General features: G+C 43.2%; 1 protein-coding gene across 1 annotated transcript in view; it reads right to left on the bottom strand.

The window, feature by feature from the left end:
• Window positions 1-24,971, bottom strand: part of SULT6B1 (sulfotransferase family 6B member 1) — a 95,419-nt gene that overhangs the window by 13,653 nt on the left and 56,795 nt on the right. The window contains exon 6 of the mRNA XM_078677441.1: window positions 18,339-18,495. Within this exon, the coding sequence (XP_078533567.1) occupies window positions 18,339-18,495 (157 nt within the window). The remainder of the gene's footprint in view (window positions 1-18,338; window positions 18,496-24,971) is intronic.

Here is a 24,971-nt window from a genome sequence, read left to right as displayed (position 1 = left end):
AAATGTTGCCCTCTGTGCGGGGTTCTTGATCCAACAAATGGCTGCAATGCCATAGCAGCAACCTTTCTGTAGGACTATGGTGGTGCACCATTCTAAAAAATTAGACAGGCAGAGCGCAACTGGTTACAGACAAGTCTCACTTATCAATTTCTTATCAGTTACAATGTTTGCATTATTGGTTTAAATAACATAGAAGTTTGTCGGAAATGGGCCTGGTATGTCTTATGTTTTTTACACTAAGCGGTAGAGTAACTTCTTTAATCCAATCGACACATAGGGTAAGATGAGGGTGCGTGTTCACTCCAGGTAGCTATTGATTCTGCTTTAGGCTGGCTATGGGGTGCTCCTTTTCTGCACACCACTGATCTACAATCTTTGGTGGAATCCTTTATCGCATTTATGACGAATCATACCCCAGTCTAAAATTATATTCTTGACATGAACATTATTATTATCGTTATAGGCAAGGAATTGAAAGAGTAAATTGTCACACATAGGTCTTGAATTTTCCCACAGGACAATTCATTCTGACATGCTCATTAAAATATACTCAATTTATGCATATCCCAAGCTAACTGGAACATTAACGGTATTGGCATTCACTTTGAGCAAACGCTGATTGATTGAATGCCTATAAAGAACAGGCACTCAAGCTAGTGGCTTTTGAAGATATGCAGTGCCCTCAGTTTTATCACTGTTCTAGGTCACTCCTTGGTGTCTTCATATTTACATCAGTACATGTCATCAACAGATTATATATCCGAAGGTGCTGCGAATGGCCGATACTTCAGTGGATAAATATCTCAAAACTCTCCTTTTACTCCATTACACTAGAAAGGGAGTCACACCAGGGGGCATATTTACAATATTTTGGAATGGGGCAGTGTCGCAAGCCTTCTAGCTGCGCTGCCCTGAAATACCAGGAATGCACCGTATCTACAAGATATGGCTCATTCCTGTCCTTTCTGCCAGTGCCAGCACAGAAACTGCAGCCGTGTGCCAACACAAGCACTCTAGCACCATGGTGCAAGGGTGTCCGTGTTGTTGGCATGATTGTTTTTGTGCAGGAAAGGGTACCTTTCTGCACAAAAACAATCAAAGGAGGCGTTTTCCTCGTTCTATGTGTGAGGCAGAATGTAAACATTTCTCCTCGTTAAGCCTGCTTAGGAAAGATGTTAGTTTTGGCGCTGTCCCAGATTTAGGCTACCCTGTAAATCTGGCGGAGTCAAAAACCAAGGGTGTTGCATGGGAACACCAACAGCAACACCCATGGAACACCGCTTCCAAGCAGAGTAAGGCTTAGCCTTACTCCATATTTACAAGGCCATGAAAAGCCACTTAAAATGGCTTTGCATGGTCTCGTAAATATGGGTTGGCGCATCCGGAGAATAACAAAAGTGACGCTCTGGTGGCATTGTAAATGTGCCACCAGATTAGCAGATCCACTGTTGAGCCATACTTACCATTTAAGAACACACTTGTGTCTGAACTGTCTCTAACTGTGGTTACAAATTTGCAAGCTTGTCATTAGCTTACTTTTCTTAGGTTAAAACGTTCCCCTTTAAACACAGCTGACCTAATCGGAAAAGATGTGCCACTGATGGCACCTTGTCATTGTCCACTGCAATAATGTTTCCTTACAAACAGAAACATATTTCCTTTTGTTTTGCTCCTTCTATAAGGACTTTAGGAGAAGAAGCAGGAATGGGGAATAACAGCATGGACCAGGAGATGCTGGGTCCTTTACTGTTCGTTTTTTCCTGATTCAGGAGAGAAAACTGCTGACATTTGCAACCTGCTCTGGGCAGGCAGAAAGTGTGAGGCAGGGCCGAAGGGGAGCTGTGAGGGTTCAGGGCATTATCTGCTCATCCCATGCTGCTGCGGGGGATGGGAGAGGGCCATGTGGTGCCACTCGTAGTACTTGCAGCATGGAACAGGTCTGGTGTCTCAGGGCCTGAAATTATGAGACCTGATAATTTAAGGCCTGGAGTGACTCATAATTGTGGGTTCGGAATTTTACCCGAAGATATCTCTTCAGGTGAAATTTTGCAGCTCATAATAAGAGCCACAGAACAGGCTTTTTAAAATCAGTCTATTGCTTATGTCTGGGTGGTTTGCTTGTCCATTCCAACTCATGCTTCTAATTTTATGGCTTTTCTCCCTTATATAATGCATTTGTGCCACCCTTGGACAATTGAATGAACAAAAAAAGTTATTTCTGATGCGTATAAATGATCTTTAGTGGTTTGGTAACATGAAAAATTTATTATTATTATTTAAACCTGCTATCACATGTTACTCTCTCCCAGAGGAGCATCTCGGTGCTGGGCACATAACCTTTAAGACTTGATTTGAAGACTTCTTATCCCAATATAGGAACCATATTGTAAGCCCTCTATCAACATATTTACAATTGTTTTGCTTTATAAGATGATTACCACCTTATACAGGTATTGCTGTATAAACTCAGACTTAACGGGGTTTGTAATGCCCATTGGTAGCTGGCACGAATCGGGCGTGGTACGGCGGGGGGTAAGGGGAAAAAAATTACACTTACCTCCTTGCCGTGTCCCTCTGCTCCGGACAGAAAAAGAAGCACCCAGGCTCCCCTAAGCCAATCACAACACTGCAATCGAGCAGCGTGATTGGTCTGAACACTGTGGTTCGCAGCTCAGACGGGGACTGGGAACCTGGGCATGTTCTCCACCCAGGCTGTAATGCAGCATGGGTAAAGAACATGCAAAGTGCGCATGACTGTTTGGCCGGCCCAAGACGGCCAGCCAAACATTCATGCGCACTTACAGAGAGCCCACCACTCCTACTGCTCCTCTGAAAGCTGCTGCAGCAGGAAAAAATGAAATGATAAGATATTAACTCACCCACAACCATCTTGTGATTACTTTTCTAACCACTTTAACCTAAAGACGGAGATCATCAAGAAAGATCTCCTCAAGGACTTAATCTCTCACTCTGGCCCCCTCCCCAAATCCCCCCCCACCCCCTAACGCTTCTCAACAAATCCCATCAAAGCTTACCTTGAAAAACAACGCAACATGGTCTTACTTTTACTCCTACACTGAGGAGGCTATTGAAAAATTTCTCAGTGCCCTGAAGCCTTCCAATCACCTCACGGACCCTCTCCCCACAAATGCGGTCAAAGTTCTTACACCTTTGATACTACCCATATGGACCAAGATCATCAACAGCTCACTTCAACAAGGATAAATCCCAGACGCATTAAAGGTAGGACAAGTGTCTCCCATCCTTAAGAAACCCACAGCTGACCCTACAGACCTCAACAACTACCGCCCAATCTCCAATATTCCCACCCTGGCCAAACTTCTGGAAAAATGTGTTCATCACCAACTGACAAAACATATCGACCACTTCAACCTCCTAATTAAACACCAATCCGGCTTTCGGGCAAATCACAGCACGGAATCAGCCATGACACACATAGATGATGCACTACAACTTCTCGAGCAGAAAGAAGCATGTCTCCTCATCCTATTAGACCTCTCCTCAGCGTTCGGCACAGTCAAACACGATCACCTGACAGATCTGTTGAAACACAGAATGGGTCTCTCAGGACCAGTGCTAGACTGGTTTACCTCTTTTCTGCATAACCGGACTCAAAACTTCAAGGTCAACAACACACTGTCCAAACCAGTTCCTGTTACGCTAGGTGTCCCACAAGGCTCCTTGTTATCCCCCACACCCTTCAACCTCTTCATGGAACCACTCACCGATCGGCTACAAACATCCAACGTGCAATTCCACATGTATGCAGACGACACTCAACTCTACCTCAAAATCAACACCTTGGACGACAATAATTTACTCAACAATACTCTTAAGACCACCAAATCATGGCTGGCAATGAATCACCTCAAACTGAATGCCTTAAAACTGAATTCCTCCTTATTGCCGCACCCGCCAAAGTCCCCACTATGCACAATTTGATAAAACACCTCACAGCACTTGATGTTCAACCAACCATCGTGGACTCAGCGAAATCACTTGGTATAACTTTGGATAGTAACCTCAACATGCAGAAGCATATTAGCAATGCAACGAGGGGAGCAAACTTTCAGATCAATACTCTAAGGAAGCTAAAGCCCTTCCTACCTCCCAATGACTTCAAGCTAGCGGTTCAGGCTCTAGTTTTACCTCGGCTGGACTATGGAAGCGTCTCTTTATGCGGTCTCCCCAAGGCCACTACAGCTCCTCTAAGAGCCTCTACCAACGCAGCAGCAAGACTAATCACTGGCTCAAAAAAAAGGGCCCACATCTCCCCGGAACTAAAATCTTTAAATTGGCTGCCATTTGAAGCCAGAATCCACCAGGGCTCTACATCACAATGCGCCCAGCTATCTCACACAAAACCTCACAATATCTGGAGGTTCAAGATCAACAAGAAGTGCGGACAACCTCTTCTGAAACCACAAAAATTAAAAAAGAAAAATACTATAATCGCTCCTTCTCAGGAATGGCACCTAGGATCTGGAATGCCTTACCACCAGAAATAAGACTGAACCCCTCCTCCTCTTCCTTCAAACTGGAAGTAAAAAGCATCCTTATGGCTAAATTCACATAAACATTGCCTCACACGACTGTGGATCTTACATGTACAGCCTTGCTCCACGTATTATTGTTGTTTTTACCATCAATTCTTCTTTCCCACCCATTTAATGGTTGGATCTTACATGTACAGCTTTGCTCCACTTATTTTTGTCGTTTTTACCTTCAATGTATTTTCATCGTTGCACCTTACCTGACTTTCCCTTCTAACCATTGATTGTTCTCTGTTGCCACCCTTTTGGTCCTGATTATCCTTAAATGTTTGATTTGTCCCTTGCTTTTGATGCTATACTTACGTCCCTGCTTATTTTTATTGTTTGTATGCCTATACACTTCTCTACTGTAAAGCACTCTGATACCTGCAAGGGTCTTGTTCGCGCTCTATAAAAACTTTCAAATAAAATAAATAAGTAAAATTGTTCTTTTATTTACGCTGCTGAAAAGCAGTGGGTCAACGCTCTTCGCCTTAGCAGAGGAGCCGTCACTGGTGATGACCTGTGCAGCTCTCGTTCTAACCTGTGGGTGCCTTTCATCCGTAGCATGACAAACGCAGTGCAGAGAGATGGCCCGATCGCAGAATGGGTCAGCAAGCACAATTTAGTACTGATGCTCCTTCGCGAAATTAAAGGCTATATCCCTAATGTCTATATGCAAGATCTATGGGAATCTCCTGCTTTCGGTTTGTGGCAGTCCTTACCAGAGGTGTCTTTCTTTGTACATGTCAAAGCAGCACTTGGGAAGGGGACTGGAAATATGGAACATCGATTTAAGTTGCATATCACTGTTCTGTACAATGATGTCCCAAATGACATTTACAGGTACCCAAATGGCCATGTATAATACTGCAGGTCCGGAAAAACTGTAGAAGACAGTATAGAGAGATTTGTTTGATGCTACACAAGAAACGCATTGTGGTGAATATGGCCAGGATAGTTTTGGTAAAGGGGGGGGAACAGGCGTTTCCCCAGGCATAACTCTTAACAAAAGATGTCAGACAGAACTAGGTCCTAACCCTACCATATTTTTAAATTGTATAAAAATTTAATTTTGAAATCTTATATTTACTTTAAGTTAGAATTCCCAGATTAAACTCAAAAGTGAACTCCACTTATTTGATAATGAAATGGTCTATCTGGAAGAAAACAGGAAGAAGAATATAGATGTGTTCTAGGTACTGAAGAATTATAGATTCAATAGAGAAAGACAAGTGTTAATTATGGATAGAATAATGCTCAGTTCTCAAACCTTTAGAATAACCGTAGTCACACGGAATAAGCTATATGTCTGAGGTCTTTTGATAACATACATTGTTTTTGGGAGGTAAAGATAAGAAAACTGACTATTCTCTATTAAACGACAACTGCAACTTGGTTGATCCTTAACTAGGGTGAAGTGGCACACAAGCTGCTTCAGTTGTACAGGTTAGCCAAAGTGGTGATAAAACACCTATCAGTCGCCCCTTAGTGAACCACATTAATATGTAAAACTGGTTCCAGAATAACAGTGGGCAGCAAGTATGTTAAACCCACTACAAAGGAATTTGCTCAATGAAACTGATGATGAAGGCTCTCAACAAGCTCTTGAAACTGAATGCAATAGCACTATATTACCAAGTTATCTGAAGTATACTCTCAAATAGGCCTGGGTGTGAAATTCCGCTTGTAGAGTTTTACCCCACTCCGGGTAGTGCATGTAGTTCCGATAAAATCTTCTCTGCGTAGCAGTTTTTTTCCTTCCTTGAGCTTGTCAATGTTAAGTTGGTGAGTGCAAGCGATAAAAATCTTACTCCAGGACACCTCCCAGCGAGATATGTCAACGCGGGCGGTCGCGGATGGTCGCTACCACTCATGTTGAGAAACCTTCTGTTCGCGTTGAGTAAGCTGCCGCTTGAGTAGAACATCTACTCAAGCGACAGAAAGAAAGCAGCTCCCTCTTGCACATGGTGCTGTTTGAACTGACTTTCCATGCGTAGGACAAACACCCAGCGCTAAAAATCACAGAGAATCTCGCAACCTAAATTACTCAGCCGCTTGTGGAACTCTGCATAGTGCAACAGACTTTTTACGTGGAACTCTGCAAACTCCTCCCAGGCCTACTGTTAAACCAGGCAGTGAAACAATGTTCAATGACGCGTTTAACATTTGGACTAAACAATAATTACCTTTGTGGGCACTACAGAGTCAAGAGACTCAAACAGTATTGTTAAGTTACACTATATGAAATATCAGGCGCACCCTTGCATACGTAACTATATAATTGTTTGCAGTAGCAAAGTTCAATTGAGTGTCAAATATTAGAGGATTTTGAAAAGATACTACTAACTGATCTCCTGTCATATGTATAGGAAACTGGGAACTTATACAAATTTTACATTTTCGCTGGTTGAAATGTGTGTGGTTTTCTGTAATGTCCCAGAATATTTAAATATGGATCAAATTTGACAATCCCGGTGTTCTTTATATATATATATATATATAAATATAAATATATATATATATATATATATATATAAATATATATATATATATATATATATATATATATATATATATATATATATTACCTACTGGCGGTCGCCAGTAGGTAGTTATAGTTAGGGCCTAGTTTCCATAGGAAATCGTCAACATTCTATTTGGATTAACTTTGGCCCTGGTGGATGAATCTTTGCGAATTTCTCAAAGAAGATGGCTCGGTCCGCTCCGCTCCTTCCCTGAAAGTTTGGGGGGGATTCGTCAAGCGGGGGCTGAGATAAAAGGGGGGTCCCAAAACGTGTTTTCTCCATGTTATTTTCCATAGGACGTTTAGACACGGCTACAGGTCGAACGGCTGAATGGATTTATAAGAAATTTGGCAAAACTGTAGAGTCCGGCTCGCAGATTACGCTTTTTGTGGAAAGGTGTAAATCCGTTCAGTAGTTGCTGAGAAAATTAAAGTCAAAGTCAATTATATATCTATAAGCGCGGACGGGTGCGCGCACTCAAGCGGCGGCGCCCGAGCGGAATTTTTTTTTGCTGCGTGACGTCTGTTAACGTTCGATTCGAAGGATATCAGGAAGTGTTGACCGCCATTTTGTCACTGCGAGTAAATATATTGTCATTTCAAAGCGTTGGAACATGGAAAGGGGAGAAGGTAGAGATTGTTTTGCTGCGTAGGTTTTCTCAGGGTGTGCAGTAAGGTCCTTAAAGGCGAAAATGCGTATATTTTTTTGGGGGAAAAAAGTTGCGGGGCGCGCACACCTATTTACAAGAGTGTGAAAATGGAGATAAATCAGAAGTTTGAGTGCTTTGATATAAGGTGGCTCTGAAAAGAGCCCTTGTGTTAATTGAGTTGTTTCTGCATTTATAAGTATGTACCGATGCAGAGTCTGATGTTGCAGAGGAAGATTCTGTTCCCCTCATCCGTGAAATGAACACCATCTGTCCTATAGATGTCTTGCATGTGGTAACGCAAGTTGTTGTGGTAAATAGAACCCATGCTATAATCTCTGGGGAAAGCAGAAACAGATTTATTTACATGTCTCCTTGCTTTCTCAATTTGTGCACAATGTTGATTGGACCAATTCCATTTCTGTCTTTGGCATATATTGGAATATACCAAGGCAGTTCGAGGAAAAAGTGTCATCAATTGTCGAAAGGTGTCTTTTAGAAGCATTTCCAGACCTACCCCAGTCAATGTGCCTAGATCGTTCCCACCACAGTGCACAATTATAAGGTCTGGTTCTGGGAGATGCATAAAAGTTTTCACCAATGGTATTAATTGGTGACATCTTAATCCTCTTTGCCCAATCCACGTTATCTGCACATTTGCTAAATCAAGGTTGGAAATTCGTCTGCTTGCTGCATATTTTCCACTCCAGTGAATATAGCTGTGTCCTAAAAGCCAAACCTTCATTTTCAAGGCAGATGCACTCGTACTCCGATGGGTTCTGGAAGTGGAATGGCAGTTAGAAGCTGAAAGTCAGGATAAAAAATGGATGAGGCTTGGTGTGGTTGAAAAACAAAAGATGATTGGTTGATTCTAATACGTAAAGATTGAAGACTACGTTGCATGTTAATGTTATGTAAAAGAAAAAGTAGTATTGGGTGTGAAAAAAATGACATGTAACAGAGCTGTGGATAGGCAGGTGTTTCTGGAGGGAAAACAGTGTTGTTAGTTTGCTGTAGAACGTTGAGATATGAACTTTTGACCTGTGCCTTCAGCCAGGTGCAGAATGAGGTGTTACCATGGAAACAGTCAGAGATGGCAGTGGGTGATGGGTGACTTTTATGTGACATTGAAAATATTGTGAGGGACAACGAACTGAAATGTATATTTGAATACAAAATTTTGAGGGAGGAAATATGATTGGCTGAAGAGACATATATGAGTCTGTATTGACTGGATATCTGTGCCATTGAATTTTGGTTGCAGTGATAGCAGCATAATTGAGACTTCCGTCAAACGAATATCTATTTTGTGACTGTCACTGTTGTACATCGTACAAAGCATTGGTAAAGGTAAGTCTGTAATTGTTTGTTTTGTCATGTACTGTAAAAGAAAGGGTTCACGGGCTGTTATAGGCCTGTGGGTTCTAGTATGAGTAAATCAGGTCGACAAAAGAAAATATTAAGTTAGTACAGCTGAAGTTACGTGGAACACATAAATACTGTTTCAATATACAATCATTTTAGTTGAGATTATGGATTAAAAGAGAGAACGTGTATATTTGAAATGTTTATTCAGAAATGCACTGTTTTCAAGGCAAGTTTCTTATCTAATACGAGTGCAGACATTGCAAAAAAAAAAAACTATTCGCGTAATGGTTCTCCATAGTTGTTTTAATATATTTTTGTTCAAGAATAAAAACGTTTTAACCTGTTATTTTGTTTTTTATTATATTATATAATATTATATATAAAATTATATATTATATAATATATTTATTTTGCTGTCGTGTGGTATTATAGTCTCTGAGATTTGTCTCTTACTCTGCAACATCTCATTGTTGTTCTCTTTCTTTAAAGATAACGACAACATTAACCATGAGTGATAATAAGCAATCCGTTGATCTCGATCTTATCGTTGAACTTGTCATTGAAACATCAGTAGAAGTGGATCCCTTAGATGATTTAAATCCTGAGGATGATGAAGAACATGATGAGGATGCCGATTTGTCAGAATTGTATGACATAGGGTGGGAAGCTGACGTGCTTCAGCATATGGAACTATAAACATTTATTTTTAAAATTTACTGGAAATAAAAAGTGAAAATGTAAACTGTTTCATTTAAAATTAAACATAACTTGAAAAACAGGTTATGTCTAGTGTCTTTAATGAAATAGTCAAATATGCTCATAAAAATATTTCTAAACCAATGAAAAGCTTTATTAACAAGTCACATGACCTGTTATGCTTACGTTACGCGCTCCGCGCCCCGGATTGCTTCCGGGAAGCTGCGCTTCGCGCCTCGCGCACCGGAGGACTTCCGGGTGCTCTAACACGGCGTGTCATATGACGCATTATGCAACAACGCGATACGTCGTTGGGGCTCCACCGGAACTGATTGAATTGGTAGTCTACAGTGTTTCTGGAAGTTTCAGACTGAAGCTGGCATTAGCATGAGAGCACCCCGTGGCTACGTCGTGGCCATTCTGCGAGCAATCATGGCAGAAGCTCCCCACCGGAACTCTGCGGGAGTCGGGCGCCCCGGTGACTCTTGTAGAATCTTCAAGGCTGATGGGACGCTTTTGGGAATGGGGCCCATGCCGTAGCAGTGAAGGGTCCGAGTTCCAGGGTTGTCCACAGCCATCCTTGCAGGCCAGGCCCAAGTCTGTGGAGCCGACCGCCATTTCCTGAGCTCTGTGGCAGCCGCCTGTCGGTGTACCGCAAGAGTGGATGCAATTCAGCCGGATGGCGGGTGAGACGCTGTAATAGCAAGAGCAGGCGTAATTGAGCTGGCCGAGCGAGGCAATGTGCTGCAGGAGCGGGCGCAACTCAGCTTGTCGAGTGAAGCGCTGGGGTGCAGCTGAGAAACCTCCACCCGGGGAGGCTCGTTCGCGCCGCCTCTCCCTTCCAGTGCACCCCACGCCGTCTCCTGGCGGAGGTATATGTGATGGTTGGACTAGGGCACCGCAGGACGTGTCTTTAGGTCAAACCTTCAAGTATGGCACCGAACATCCAGGACTTATGCCATTTGTGGAAGGCAGTTACATCAAAGAATCTCTGGGATCAAGCATATCCGGAGTCCTCCCCGGGGTATTCGCACAACGGTCCTCCACCCCTAGGCCGCCAGCTATGCTACCTTGACAGGAACAGTGTCATGCATTTGGATCGATGTTGCAGCAGGCTGACATGTAAATAGTTATTTAATGAAACGTTTTACCCTGTTACTTTGTTGGTGTGTTGTATATATTTTTAATATTTGCATAGGGTTTGTGGTTATTTTGGGCGGGGTGGCTGGCGGAGCAAATTCACTGAAAAAACCATAAGTTATAGACCATCCAGCTCCATTTCCTGCAAGTTCCGAGAGCACTCTCAGACGGGTGCGTGATGCGGTCGCAGGATCCGCATAAATATCCAGCTCACGGTTTCCACAAAGCTTCAACCAAAGAAACCACGCACTCCGGGGTAGCTCTAAGATATTTATTTTAGAGTTCGCAACAGACGCGTTTCGGCGTTATAGACCATATAGAGTTAAATATCTCAAGTCCTTCTGTGCACTCGATGGAGATACAGGTCGTCGATCAGAAAATGTGCTGGCCACCTCTAATGGTAATAGCGTGGCCAGGGCTTTTGTCGATGCCTCTGCAAATTGCACAGGGTGCATTTGTTTGACATGGCGCACCATGGTATGTATGGAAAAGGAATATTTTTTTGTTGGATTTCTTCTTGAGAGAAACGAGTCAAATATCGTGCAGGTTACTTTTGATGCATTTACTTTCTTTTGATCTTCAGGATAAGTGAAAAATTGCCAGATGAAAGATTCTTTTTTTCTTCTTAAAGGTAGTCGATCATTTTGGAAGTGTTGTTTTCATATTGCAGCAGGCTGGCATGTAAATAGTTATTTAATAAAACGTTTTACTCTGTTACTTTGCTGGTGTGTTCTATTTATTTATAATATTTGCATAGGGTTTGTCGTTATTTTGGGCGGGGTGGGTGGCGGCGCCGAGCTATGTTGCAGCCATCATGGCGTCGAGCTCGGTTTCTCTCACTAGTTTCATATTTCTCATGAGGGGTTGTTCCTAATGTTTCTATTTTAGCGAGGTCAAAAAGAGATCCTATCAGTGGCCTACTGATTTTGCTCGATTCTTTTTGTTTTCTCTAACGATTTTTAAGTTAAACTTTGCTAGTACGATACAGCGGCTAGTCCGCATTTTATATATATGTCTTTTTTATTAGGGGTGTCCTCCGGTGGAGTCGGACGATCTACCTCTAATAAACGGTAAGTGTTCCTCTGAACATACAACCTGGGCCTGAAAGTCACTGAGTGAAATATCATACATTACAGTCAGCCACTTTCAAGACGCATTCCTTCAGTATCTGGTCACGTACGCCATTTGGAAGTAGCGGTCTAATTCAGCGAAGTTTCAAAACGTGAAAAGGAGTAAAATATTAACATATGTGCTTTAGGCTGTACAAAAAATGAAAAACATATACAACAAAAACCTGGACCGTTGCAATATTTCTGCGTACTATACCTTTTAACCCTTAACTAATCGAGCTGAGCCATTTCACCTGTATTTTAGTTATATCGGAAATAGTGGTCTTTTATTCGAACCTTACCAATCTACACGTGACAACTACGTTTGCTTTCAAAAATCTTTAATAAGAATGTCGGTGCACAAATACGGGCCTACAACCCCGTGGGCCGGCCACGGAGCAGGCTGGAACTGTACACGTGGAGATACTTATTAGTGGAAAACCTAATGGAGTCGGTGGTCGTTGATTTCATAATAAAAAGTGCGACAAGTGCAATAAAATCATATTAAAACTTCAGTGTGAGCGAGTATCATAAGTGTTGAAATTCGAACTTTCAATAATCATGATGCGCCAAAACTTAACAACAATTCATTGTCCGAATGTTCAATCAGTACCCATCTCATGTCAATTCATTGTCCGAACACATAATCAGTACCCATCCCATATCAATTCATTGTGTTTAAAAAAAAAAACTGCATACATATCTCATGACACCAAGGCTGAGCAATCGGGGTACAACAAGGAGTTGAAAGATTCATTTGTATCAGCGCCATTTTGGGTGCAGCCAGGCAGATCCAGGCATAGTCAAAATCTCCACCAACTCGTGGTTGGCCCAGAGCCTCTTTCGGCAGTCCAAAAGTTCCGTTAAAGGGCAACAGAAAGGATCGGCGGTATGAACCATCAGTCAAAGGGGGAGGGAGGCAACAATTTTTTTCTACCGGGTCATACTGGGTTTTCACCGCAACTGATCCGAACTGTAGTCTGCAGGATTTTAGTCATTCAAACTGAGGCTGGCGCCAGCATGGGAGCGCCGACGTCTCGCGGCTACATTTTCATCGTTCCGCAGGCAATCATGGCAGTCATTCCCAATCGGGGGTGCTTGCGGGGGTCGGGGGCCCCCGTGGCTCTTATAGAATCTTCAAAGTCGAGGAGAACACTTCTGATTGTGGGACTCATTTCTTAACTAACAAGCAACCGGGCCATCCCTTCACGCCGGGCCCGCTCCTGCAGGGTCGACCGCCATTTTACGAGTTCCAGCAGTCACTGCATCACAAGAGTAGACGAACCCTTGTCGGGTGAGTGGAGCGTCGGGGGTGCCACTGGAGGGCCTCCACCTGGGGAGGTGGGAGAGGCTCGTTCGCGCCGCCTCTCCCTCCCAGTGCACCCCATGCCGTTTTTCTCGCCGTTAATATTCATGATGGCCGGACCAGGCGATGAGAGAGGGGGGGGGTCGGAGGCATAGGCAAGACATCCCCCCCCGGTGGCCTGCAAGGTGCCGCTTCAGGGCCGAACGGGGAGCTCATACCAAGCCGGGGCTGGACCAGGAGATACGGGGGGGGTCGACGGCATGAGCAAGACATCCCCCCCCCGTGTTGTCGCAGCCATTATTGAAGAAAGAAGAGGAGGGGACGCCCGGATCCCGTCGGCCTCGGCTCCTCTTCTGGCCCACCTTATGCGACGACCTCCCCGGCCGACGGCTGGCAGCAGGACCCGCCCTACACATGCCGAAGATCTCGTCTTCCGGATGGGCGTAGCCGCGGACCTGTTGCACTTCGGGAGTTTCCAGAATGGGGGTAGGTATCTGCTGTGTGTATCTTTCTCATGTTACCGTTATTGGGTCGTGGCAGGCGGTGGGACAGACATGTTTGGAGCAGTGAGGGGTGGCGAAGCCTAGTTGCCTCGTGGCCGTCGCGATGTCAAGCTTGGCTTCTCTCACCATTTTCATGTTTCTTATTACGGGCTTATTTCTAACGTTTCTTATTTCTAGCGAAATCATGTGTTTTATCGTGAGCTATTTCTAGCGTTTTCCTATTTGTAGCGAAATGAAAAACTCATCAGTGGCCTACTGATTTTGCTTTCTTATTTCTTTCTCTCTTTTTTTTTTTTTTCCTTTCTAGCGTATTTCATGCTAAAGTTTCTGTTAACAGGATACGGTGATTACTTCGTTATTGTTGCATATGTCCTTTTTATTAGGGGTGCCCTCAGGTCGAGCCAGATGACCTACCTCTAATAAATGGTCCGGGTGGAACTAGTTTACCAATCAGTGGGGAGTAGATAGGCACGAGAGATTACAACGGGGGACAAAGGTCCACATTACCTACCCTTCACTACTTGCAAAGATTAGACAGAATATTTCTTTTCTGCGTTATTTGCAAACAGGGAATGCCTCGAACGAACTATTCCTTGAACAATAAAATGTCCAAGTAATTAATCAATCAGTGGGGAGAAAAAATGGGCATGACGGATTACAATAGGGGACAAAAATCTGCATTACCTATCCTTCACTATCTGCAAAGGGGGGCAGAATATTTCTATTCTTCTCTGTTTGTAGACAGGGAATATCTCAAAGAGCAATAATCGATAAAAATCGATAACAAACAATCAGTGGGGAGAAAGATAGGCATGACGGATTACAATGGGGGACAAACGTCTGCATTACCTATCCTTCACTATTTGCAAAGAGAGAGGAACGTTCCTATTCATCGCTGTTTGCAAATAGAAAATGTCTCAAAGAGAACCAATACTTCAAGTACAATCAATCAATCAATCAGATGGATAAAACCATCCTACCAATCGGACGTAAAGACGTCCTACTTAACCTTACCCGGAGCGGACCGTGTGGGCAATTCTTCGCCTTCCCTTTTCCAGCGCCCAATCGTTCTCTTTCTCCATGTTTTTACCGCAACATTTTTGTGGGATTCCAGTCAGGACAGTAGGTCACTTGAGAGAGATCCGTTCGGAATCGGTGAAGCTCATTCAATCAGCAGCCGGACGAGGGCCCTCTCAAGGCAGGTATACTCCAATCGTTTAGATGTTCACCCCATCGTCTGGACCTCTCTTACCGGACCTTATGTCGCTGATGGACCCCGCGTTGGGACGCCAATTGTGGAAAAGTCAGCCCATAACGCACCTGATGCCCAGGCTGCTGGCGCAGGACGCCTCTTAGTTCCCATCTTGAACAATTACCAAATAAAGAGACGGGCGCTGGAAGCAGGAAAACAAGAACAGAGTTTTATTTCTCATGAGGAGAGCCTGTCATTTCGGACACTCGCATAGTGTCTTCAGGAGGTGCTCTAACAAGTTTCTCTGAGGCTTCGTCTTTTATACACATGTTTATGATGCACAAACATTCCTTATTGCAATAAAGACGCTTTGAAGTAGGAAAAAGCATGCTTGGAATCCCAGCTTCAGGCCTATTCCCATACCAGTCGCTCAGATGTCATCCTCCCCTCCTGAATGTAACAAGAGATTGTGATCTCTCAGCCGGACATTCCTACAGGACACGAGGGCAGGAGGGGATGATCAGATCAAAGGTTGGGCAGGCGATAAGATCGGGCACTTCGGTTGGTGTATCACGGTTTCGTTATGCTGGGCAGAAAAAAAGGGGGGGTGTACATCCACGAGGCTTGGTCTTAGGACTTGGGACCGGGTCGAAAGGCCAAGTGCAGCTGGGGGGGGCTCGTCAGCTGAGGGGAAGGGTGTTCTTGGGAGGAAATGGGGGGGTGTGGGTCGAGCAGGAGGGTTACTTCGAGAGTAGGGTCACGCAGAGGGAGAGGGTTTTATGGCCGATGCATGAGCAGTGCGCGCGGGGAGGGGTGCCGGGGGTTTAACAAACGGGCAGAGAGGCCATGGTGCCTAAAATGGCTGTCGTGTACGTGTGTGCATGGGTCTATGCTGGCGGGATAACACAGTCAGTGTTTCGCGATATCCGTTCTGCTTACAACAAGGGGTACAGTGAACACAAATGAACGCCGCTTATGTGTATATACATTGCCATTTTCAACAAGCGAAGTTTCAAAACGTGAAAAGAAGTAAATTCAAACATATTCGGATTTAATATATCTTTTGAGCTTGATTCAAGCATACAATTGTTGAACTATAAAACCTTTTATATATTTTTTTTAATACCAAGGTGTGTACATTTGGTCACGCACAAAAGTTTAAAAGGACATTCGGCTCCATTTAATGAAAATTTTCATAATATTAAAAAAGAAGCCTAGGTTTAGTCTCTGACGTATTTTAAGTTCTTTGATGGGTCTATGAAGAAATTCAATAAGTTCAAATTGCAAAGTTTTCACGAAATATATAGGTGGGTGCGCGCAGTCGGTCGCGCACGAAAGCTTGGAAATGCGCTATCCATTTTATTGAGAACTGTTGCCGAGAGTGCGCACACCGGGTCGCGCACGAAAGTTTAGAAAGGCTATTTTTATTTACAGACAAATTTTAATGCGTTGAAAAAAAGGCAAGGTACAGACTTTCTAATTCTGTATCGCTTTACAAGGAGTCTCTATGCAACTTGAACAGTGAAGAAAACGGCTTGTTTTCGAAAAAAATATTGCCAGAACTTTATTGACAAAAGTATAGGTTGTATACACGAGATAGTTAGGAATTAGCATTTTAAAAACCAATGAAATTCACTGAAAAAACCATAGGTTTTACACACGTTATAGTTAGGAACTAGCATTTACAAAACCTATGAAATTCACTGAAAAAACCATAGGTTTGACACCAGTTATAGTTAGCTGGAAATTTTATTGATATAAAACCAATGAAATTCCACGTTATAGTTAGTTGGACTCACTATAACTTGCGCGAGTAATGCACTGCTGATGACGTCACATATTACATCACTCATGACATCACTGATGACACCATCCTTGTGACACAGTGACAGACCTCCTTTCACTGTAATCTAACCCTTGAAACGCATATTCAAAAATAGAAACTAAAATGTTCAAAAAAATGGAGATACTCATACCAGTTACAACAACCAATTCAATAATTCCACCATCTATATACACATGCACTAATTCACCAACAGTTCTATATATTCACTCATACATATATTCAGTAATCATATGTAGTGATACACCTACACATCCTGTTACACACCGAAAGTCATCCAAAAATTATTCACACACATACTCACACATGCAAATAAACTATTGAAAATAAACAGTTATACACACACACTATTACTTTACTTCTAAGGAAACTTACACATACTTACTCTCTTAAAAAATCACTTATAGAAACACATACTAATTTAAAGAGGAACTCTTATAATCCTTCACTCTCACATATAGTCACTTATATACACCAATATTCACATATACTACATTAAATCAAATGTAGTTACTGATAAAAACACTAAAAAGACAGACATTCACTCACTAACACAGACATATGCACACTAATCCACCCATACAGTCCTGCACATATGCTGTCTTCAAAACACATACAAACAGAGACTCAGTCATTCTTGCATCTATGTAGTAAGTAATACCCCCACCAAACCATGCAAACACTTATACTGATACTAAGAAAAACATCTAATAACCTATATACATACACATGTACCTACTCATCAACCCATGCAGCCACTTATACACAAAGTGAAACACTAATACATATATTTAAATATTTAAGCTTTGCTCACTAATATATGTATTCACTAAGATATTCAATAATATATACATATATAATACATATTTATTTTTCAGAAAGACACACATTCACTGGATGGTGTCATCAGTGATGTCATGAGTGATGTAATATGTGACGTCATCAGCAGTGCATTACACACGCAAGTTATAGTGAGTCCAACTAACTATAACGTGGAATTTCATTGGTTTTATATCAATAAAATTTCCAGCTAACTATAACTGGTGTCAAACCTATGGTTTTTTCAGTGAATTTCATAGGTTTTGTAAATGCTAGTTCCTAACTATAACGTGTGTAAAACCTATGTTTTTTTCAGTGAATATAGATATATATATAGATATATATATATATGTATATATATGTATATATATATATATGTGTATATATATGTATATATATATATATTTTAATATAGTGCTGATTAAAGATGTGAAGAGTGAATAAAAAGAATGTGTTTATGAAAAAATTACTAACTAATGTAGTGTATATTAGAGATAATCTTACAACATTTTTTCTCTAAATAATGAAATTGAACTATACTTTTCTCACAGGATTGTGTTATCTGCCCCCAGGACACAATGTTTTTAACTGGATAGTGCTTCCAGACAACCCCACCCTAGAGCATGTGCAATTACCTTTTCTGAAAAGAGCATTGCCGAAGCCACCATGTGTTTCCTGGGACCTTGCCTTCATTGCATCAAATGTGGCTCTTTCTGCAATAAGCCGGATTTGTTCTTCAGTTGCAGAAAGACTAAAAAATTCAGCTATTTTTTGGACTCCTCCAGCAAGGTTCTAGAAATAGGAAGACACGGTACATATTATTTCATTGACAAAGTCAGTAAGGTAGGGCAAAAATAAATTCTAAACAATACATAGGCCTTTTTCTCATGAAAGGGATTCCACTTTACAACCATTTGCTAAAGAAGTATAACTGGAGAATACATTGGGGAGGTGGATTAGTTGTAGCATTCATGTCGTGAACAAGAAAATGTGTGAAAATAAAGTTACCAAGAGGTGGAAACGTATGCAAAATCAATGTTCAGTGAATGTTTTATTAGTATCATATGGTATGTGAATTTCGCCCAGATTAGTTTTTCCATGGTTAAGAAACCCCATACATTAGGGGGTGAAGGCCTGTGCTTTGTGTTGTGTGTATGAGAGCACAGCTGATGTTACTGGTGGCATGACTTGTTGAGAGTGTTTGGCTGGTGATCAGTTGTGGATGGAACTCCAGGCGCAACTAGCAGCAAATTCTTTAAGAGACAGGTGTGAGAGCTGTTCCCCAAATTAGGCTCACATACAGATTAAGAATCCTATGTACACATTTGGGCTTCTCAGAGGAGGAGCACCAGTCTTAGAGGAAACCAAAAGCACTTAATGCATAGATGGGAGACATATATATACCTTCAGGAGAGAATGCATCCAAACACATCCTACTTCTGTGTGCGAAATTCACATCTTAAGACTTGAACTTAACAAACGTGTTGTCATACTAAGTGGAGTAATTCTTGAGCAACCTATATGGGATCATGGATGGTGGCGAACATTCTAAAATATCATCAACATAGGGGGACAAGGAGGTTTGGCGGTCCTGCATACCGTCTCCTATAAAGTAGAACAATTTATAATGGAGCGCGTTACGTCTTCGACCTCCAAGGGACCCTATCCTTACTATAGGAGGGTCACTAATACTATGAACCTACTCGTAGGAGTGCAAGTTTACCAATAAACCAGAGGGGCCTCGGTGGGCCTATTAGGCATTGCAGCACTAGCCCAACGAGGAGAAGGCCCGATGAAGGATGCCACCTTCTGGTTAGTGAGGGCACTTGCTTCTAACAGCAGACCCTTTACTTTCCAATGTATCACCTGGAAGTGTATATCACAATAGTTTCCTGGACCAGACAAGACAGGCTGCACTAAAGACCGAACTGCACCTGGTAATCCTTGGGTTAACAAAGAGAGGCCTGTGGTGCTAGGCTTGAGGATAAGTCGCTCCAGAGTCCCAGACAGAAGAGATGAACTCCAAGAGTCAGTTGACTGACTTCCTGTTACAGCTTCAGGACCAACCACAAAACCTGATGAAGCCCGCCTTCGCTAGTCAGTAGCCACAATTGCTTGATTGCCAATGACCCCCACCGTGCAGCCTGAGAGACCAAATCCTGATGCTCTAAAGTTGCATCCAAGTCTGCTGGACACGGGAGAGTTAGTGGAGTGCATTTTGGTTGTCCAAGACAGACTGGCCTTTGAGGAGAAAAGGATCATGATTGGCTTAATGTCCCAAGGACATGGTGGCAGCAACAAAGACACAAAGGTAATTGCATGGGAAGCCTATAATCCGAGGTTGCCCAAGGGTATTGTTTCTAAATATGTTGAGGAGGATGACATTTACAAATGGCTAGCATATTATGAGAGGGCTCCAGGGATGAGGACGGAGGGTGCCAAAAACAGGGGGTCCTTGTTGTGGGAACTTGTTTCAGTGGTACGGAGGGGCAGACTCTTAAAACCTGAAGAGGAGGTGGCTGAGTCCTATTCACACATGAAAGAGGGGCTCATTGAGCTCTTTAGTCTCAGTCCTGAAGCGTGCATACACAATTTTAGGAACACATAAAAAGGGGGCATCACAGACATGGGTTGACTTTGCAGATGCTTCTGTAAAATCACTGGGAGGTTGGATCAAGGGTAACAGAGTGTGCACTACTGAAGGGCTCTACAATTTGATAGTGAAGCAGCACATACTAAACTAACTGTTCCTAAGGGAAGTTAATCAGCACCTAGTAGATTCCTAGCTATCCAGTTCTACAGAGCTGGATAAGATAGCTGATGAATGGGTACGCACTACAGTGCCCAAGAAGTCCTATGGAGGTGAGCCTAAGAAAGAGGACAGGCCCCCTTCAGAGTGGAAATTCCTATGGAGCCCCAAAAGAATGCCCAAGGGTGGGAGCTCCCGATTAAAAGAAAAAGTGTACCTGGGAAGGAATTCGAACTCTTCGAAGGCTGGGGTGTGCTTTGACGTTTGGCAACCAGGGTACAAGAAGAGAGATGCTGAATGCACCAAAATGTCACCCACATTTAACCGTCCCAAAAGGCATTGTTATTGTAGGGGTGGGGTGAAAATTGTTCCTCAAGAATTCCAAAGGTTACACAGAGGTTGCCTTACTTTCCCTAGGTGGAGAGGATATTGAACCTTGACTCACTGGCCTTGAAGTATGGAAAAGTATAGGCAGCGGCCAAAAATCAAATAGGTTGAGGTACAGGCTCTGTGGTATATAGGTATCAGCATAATCATGGTCATGGTTAAGCTGGTTTCTTCAGACCAAATAATCCCAGGTGAGGTGCACTAGATTGCCAACTCTGACAATATTAGAAGGTCCTGTCCCATAGCTATGGCAGACTTTGAGTGGGGAGTGGTTGCTGGTCCAAGAAGGTAGCGGTGTCCCTGCCATTCCAGCAGAGTGTCTTCTGGGAAAGCACCTTGTATCTTCTGCCTAGGCAGAGGTGGAGAGAGGTACTCATGCAGAAATGCTGGGTCTCTCAAAGTGTGTGTGTGTGTGTGTCTCCACTAGAGCAAACATAGGCCTTGACGGAAACTCAAGGGGCCAAGTCCCTAGGAACAAGATAAAGTACAGGAAGGCTGGTGAGCCAACTTCCAAAAGCCCTCAGGCCCAGAAGAAGCCTAACCCCAAGGCGGAAGGCCTCGTGCCTGAAGAGGAGCCTGCTTCTTTGGCAAAATTTCCAGAGCTGGCAGAGCTTCATGGAGCAGGAGGTCCTCCCAGAGATCATTTATGCCAGGGACAGAAGACTTGCCCAACTTTTGAAGGCCTGACACATTTGGCTATCAAGCAAAACCAAGGTGATGTCAGTGGTAACCATAAAGTATACTGGGAGGAAGGAATCCCTTACAAGGAGGCAAGGGACTCCAAACCAGGGGCAACCAGGAGAGTGGTGTTCCTCCAACATTACAGAGTGTTGCTCCTCAAACTGGCCCATGACATCTCCTTAGCAGGACATTTGGAGGGGCAGTCCAAGACCTGGCAATAGTTAGTCAAACATTTGTTTTTCTCTCAGATGTCTGAGAAAGTGAAGGCATTATGTTGCTTCTGTGATCATCGGTCAAGCCAGTGACAAGACAGGTGGCAAGCCAAAGTCTCCCCTGATACCACTACTTGTAGTAGGGCACTTCCTTTGAGGGGGTGGGGATTGACACTGTTGGTCCCCTAGACCAATAAGCAGCATCTGGAAACAGCTGGTGGTAGTGGTGGTAGGCTATACCACTAGGTATCCACAAGCTATACCTATTAGGACAGTTACTGCCCCTGAAGTAGCTAGGGCCCTCCTTGGAATCTTCACCAGGGTGGAATTCCTAAGGAGATAATTTCAGAGAGGCTTTGTTTAGGCTTATAGTAGCTTTGTGGCACCATTGACAGAGCGTACTTCTAATAAACAGCCCAGAAACGTTATTTTGACTTAAAAGTGTCAAAAGAACCATGAAGCTCTCAAGGAAGCTTGTGCTCAGCACTTGTCTGAAAGGCCCCTGATTTTAGTAAATAGTTTATTGTCCAGACAGATGCTTCTGAACATGGGATTGGGGCAGTTCTGTCACAGATAAATGATGAGGGCCACAATCAACCTGGTGCCTTGATCAGTAGATGACTCCTCCCCAGAGAGCAGCTTTGGAGTGCAATTGACAGGAAAGCCTTTGCTGAGTTTTGATCCCTGAAGAAGCTAATACCCTGTGTGTGTGGTACTCGCTTCAGAATTCAAATTGACCACAGGCCTCTCAGGTGGCTTAAGCAGATAAGAGGAGAGAACCCTAAATTATTGGGGTGGTCCATTTCCCTACTGGGTATGGATTTACTGTGGAACACAGCCCTGGGACTTACCATGCCAATGCAGATGACCTTTCCAGGTTCTTTCACATAGATGATGAGAACTACCAGAGTGTAGGATAGTTGCCTATAACCTTTCATCTGAAGAAGGGTCGTATAATGAAATGTCTTTTTTGCATGATCACTACCAGAGTGTATTGAGGCCGGCTAACCGGACATCAGTGCCAGTGCTCCAACCCTTAAAAGTACATGTTTGATTGACTTATACTCAAATGGCATAGGACAAATTACTTACAAGTCCCTGGTATATTGTACGAGGGGTACCCAGGGTGTGAGGAATTGGGTTATTGGTTGACTGCGGTGAGAGCCCTGGTCAAGCGGCAACCAAAATCCTTGACAGGGTGAGGCGCAAGCCAACCCTCTTTTAACCTGTACTCAACTTTCTGGTAGAGATTGGCACAGAGCAGTCAGGTTTAATTCAGAGGCAATGCGTAAAGTATTTGTGCAACACTTCAAACAGTGATAAAGTGAAAAACACACATAAAAAGGACCCCACACTAGATGAGAAAAATAGAGAAATAAAATTTAATGAAATGCCTCTTTTTGCATGTTTACCTCCACATTTTTAGGTTGAGCCTGGGCAGCACATGTGCTGCTCTGCGAGGCATGCTGTATTGGAGTATGGACTTGAAGCTCCGCTCATATTTTTTTGGTTTGAGTCATTGTCCTTTGTAAATGCTGGCCTCTGATTAGTTAATAGCTTTGTTAGTCCCTCGTAATTACAGCCAGGTGCACAAAAGAACAAATCAAAGATAGCCATAAGTTGCACCTATGTCTGCCAGAACCATGAGTGCTATCTTAGACCGGATTCATCTTACTCAAGGGACACCAGCTACCACCTGAGGATTTTGTCCCAACTGTAGTGCAAAGTGTCGAGTAGGGCAGCATCATCTGATTGACTATTGCAGTGTAGAGGACTTCGCGAGACCCCTATCTACGTAGCATAAGTTGCCCCTCTTCACTTGTGGACCGACGGACAATCACAGAGACACCCCCATCGACCTGTATCCTCAGCATCAAGATCGCTTCATTGATCTCTATGGCAGTCGTCCTATTAAGTTTGGAACTTGCTTTAAAAATGCTCTGGTGGCCAGACAACTGTCTTAAGTATCCTCTCTGGCCCCCTAGTCGAATTTGGTCACCCAACCTGGGCCAGAGAATTCACACTAACTCTTTCAAACGTTTGAAAAGTTTACAAACTTTCTGTTGACCAAAGCTTCTTTGCAGTTGCATTTAAAAGGGATAAAAACTTGTAAAATCTGTATCTTAGAAACCTTGCAGTGGATTTTGATGAACAAGGTCTCATACATTCATACACATACTCTCTTTAATAAATTGTTGTTGTGTCTATTGGCAGTTCAGGCTGGACTGTTCCCATGAGGCACAGCTGGGTCTGAAATGAGGTGGCAAAGTGAGCTAAAGAACGATGATGGATTCAACCCAGATCTGTGACTGGAGGTGATTGTCTGAAATGTTTCAGCGGCCCGTCCATCATCTCCTTGTGTTTGCTTTGTTCGCCTGAAGCTTGCAGGGTATGCCCAGACATGGGTCTCTTGCTCGCTTTGCCACTGGATTTAAGCTAGACTGGCTGATGAGGGGTGTTACCCCAAAACCGGTCCTAGGATGCTTGTTTCTGGTTCAGGAAAGACCTGGCTTGGCAGTTCGGGCTGGATTATTCAATGAGGCACAGGGTCAAGACGAATTTGCATATAGCTGGGTCTGAAGTGAGGTGGTGAAGTGAGCTAAAGAACGATGATGGATTCAACCCAAATCTGTGACTGGAGGTGATTGCCTGAAATGTTCCAGGTCCTTTCCTCACAATGCGTCTCTCATTGAACATTCTGTATCTCTTCTACTGTTTGTTTGTCTTCACTTCCTTTAACCATTCTGTCACTGAAAGGATACATTCTCTCTTGATGGACACACACTCTCTGTCCCTAAACCCACAAAGGCAGACACTGTAATTACCCGTCTTCTGTAGTTGATGCTCTATTGTCCTAAGCGCCCTCTCTCTAGTCGTGCTGCTTCTGCCTCTTCACAAAGGTGCCCTGCTGACAGACGCTGTAGTTGCCTAAAATCTTTGAGTGATGAACTATCTCTATGGACACACAGACTATATTGCTAGACAGATGCTCCCTGTCCCAGTCTCCCATCTCATACAGGCCCCAACAGTCTCCTGTCTCCTCTGCTAGAAATTCCTCTCCCCTGAAAGACACACCCTGCCATCAGTGCATAAGCCATTATTTGCATGTATGAGTGTGCTTCTGTGTAGCTTTGTGCTTTTGTGTTTGTATGCCTGTTCTTGTGTGTGTGTGCTTCATTGTCAGTGTATGAATGTGTATATGTTCTTGCAGATTAGTCTTGCATTTCATGCCAGATGAA

The sequence above is a fragment of the Lissotriton helveticus genome, chromosome 2_1 (assembly GCF_964261635.1).
Source record: "Lissotriton helveticus chromosome 2_1, aLisHel1.1, whole genome shotgun sequence".
Taxonomy (NCBI): Eukaryota; Metazoa; Chordata; class Amphibia; order Caudata; family Salamandridae; genus Lissotriton; species Lissotriton helveticus.
Note: the sequence above shows the minus strand (reverse complement) of the source record. Positions and strands in the feature narration are given on the sequence as shown.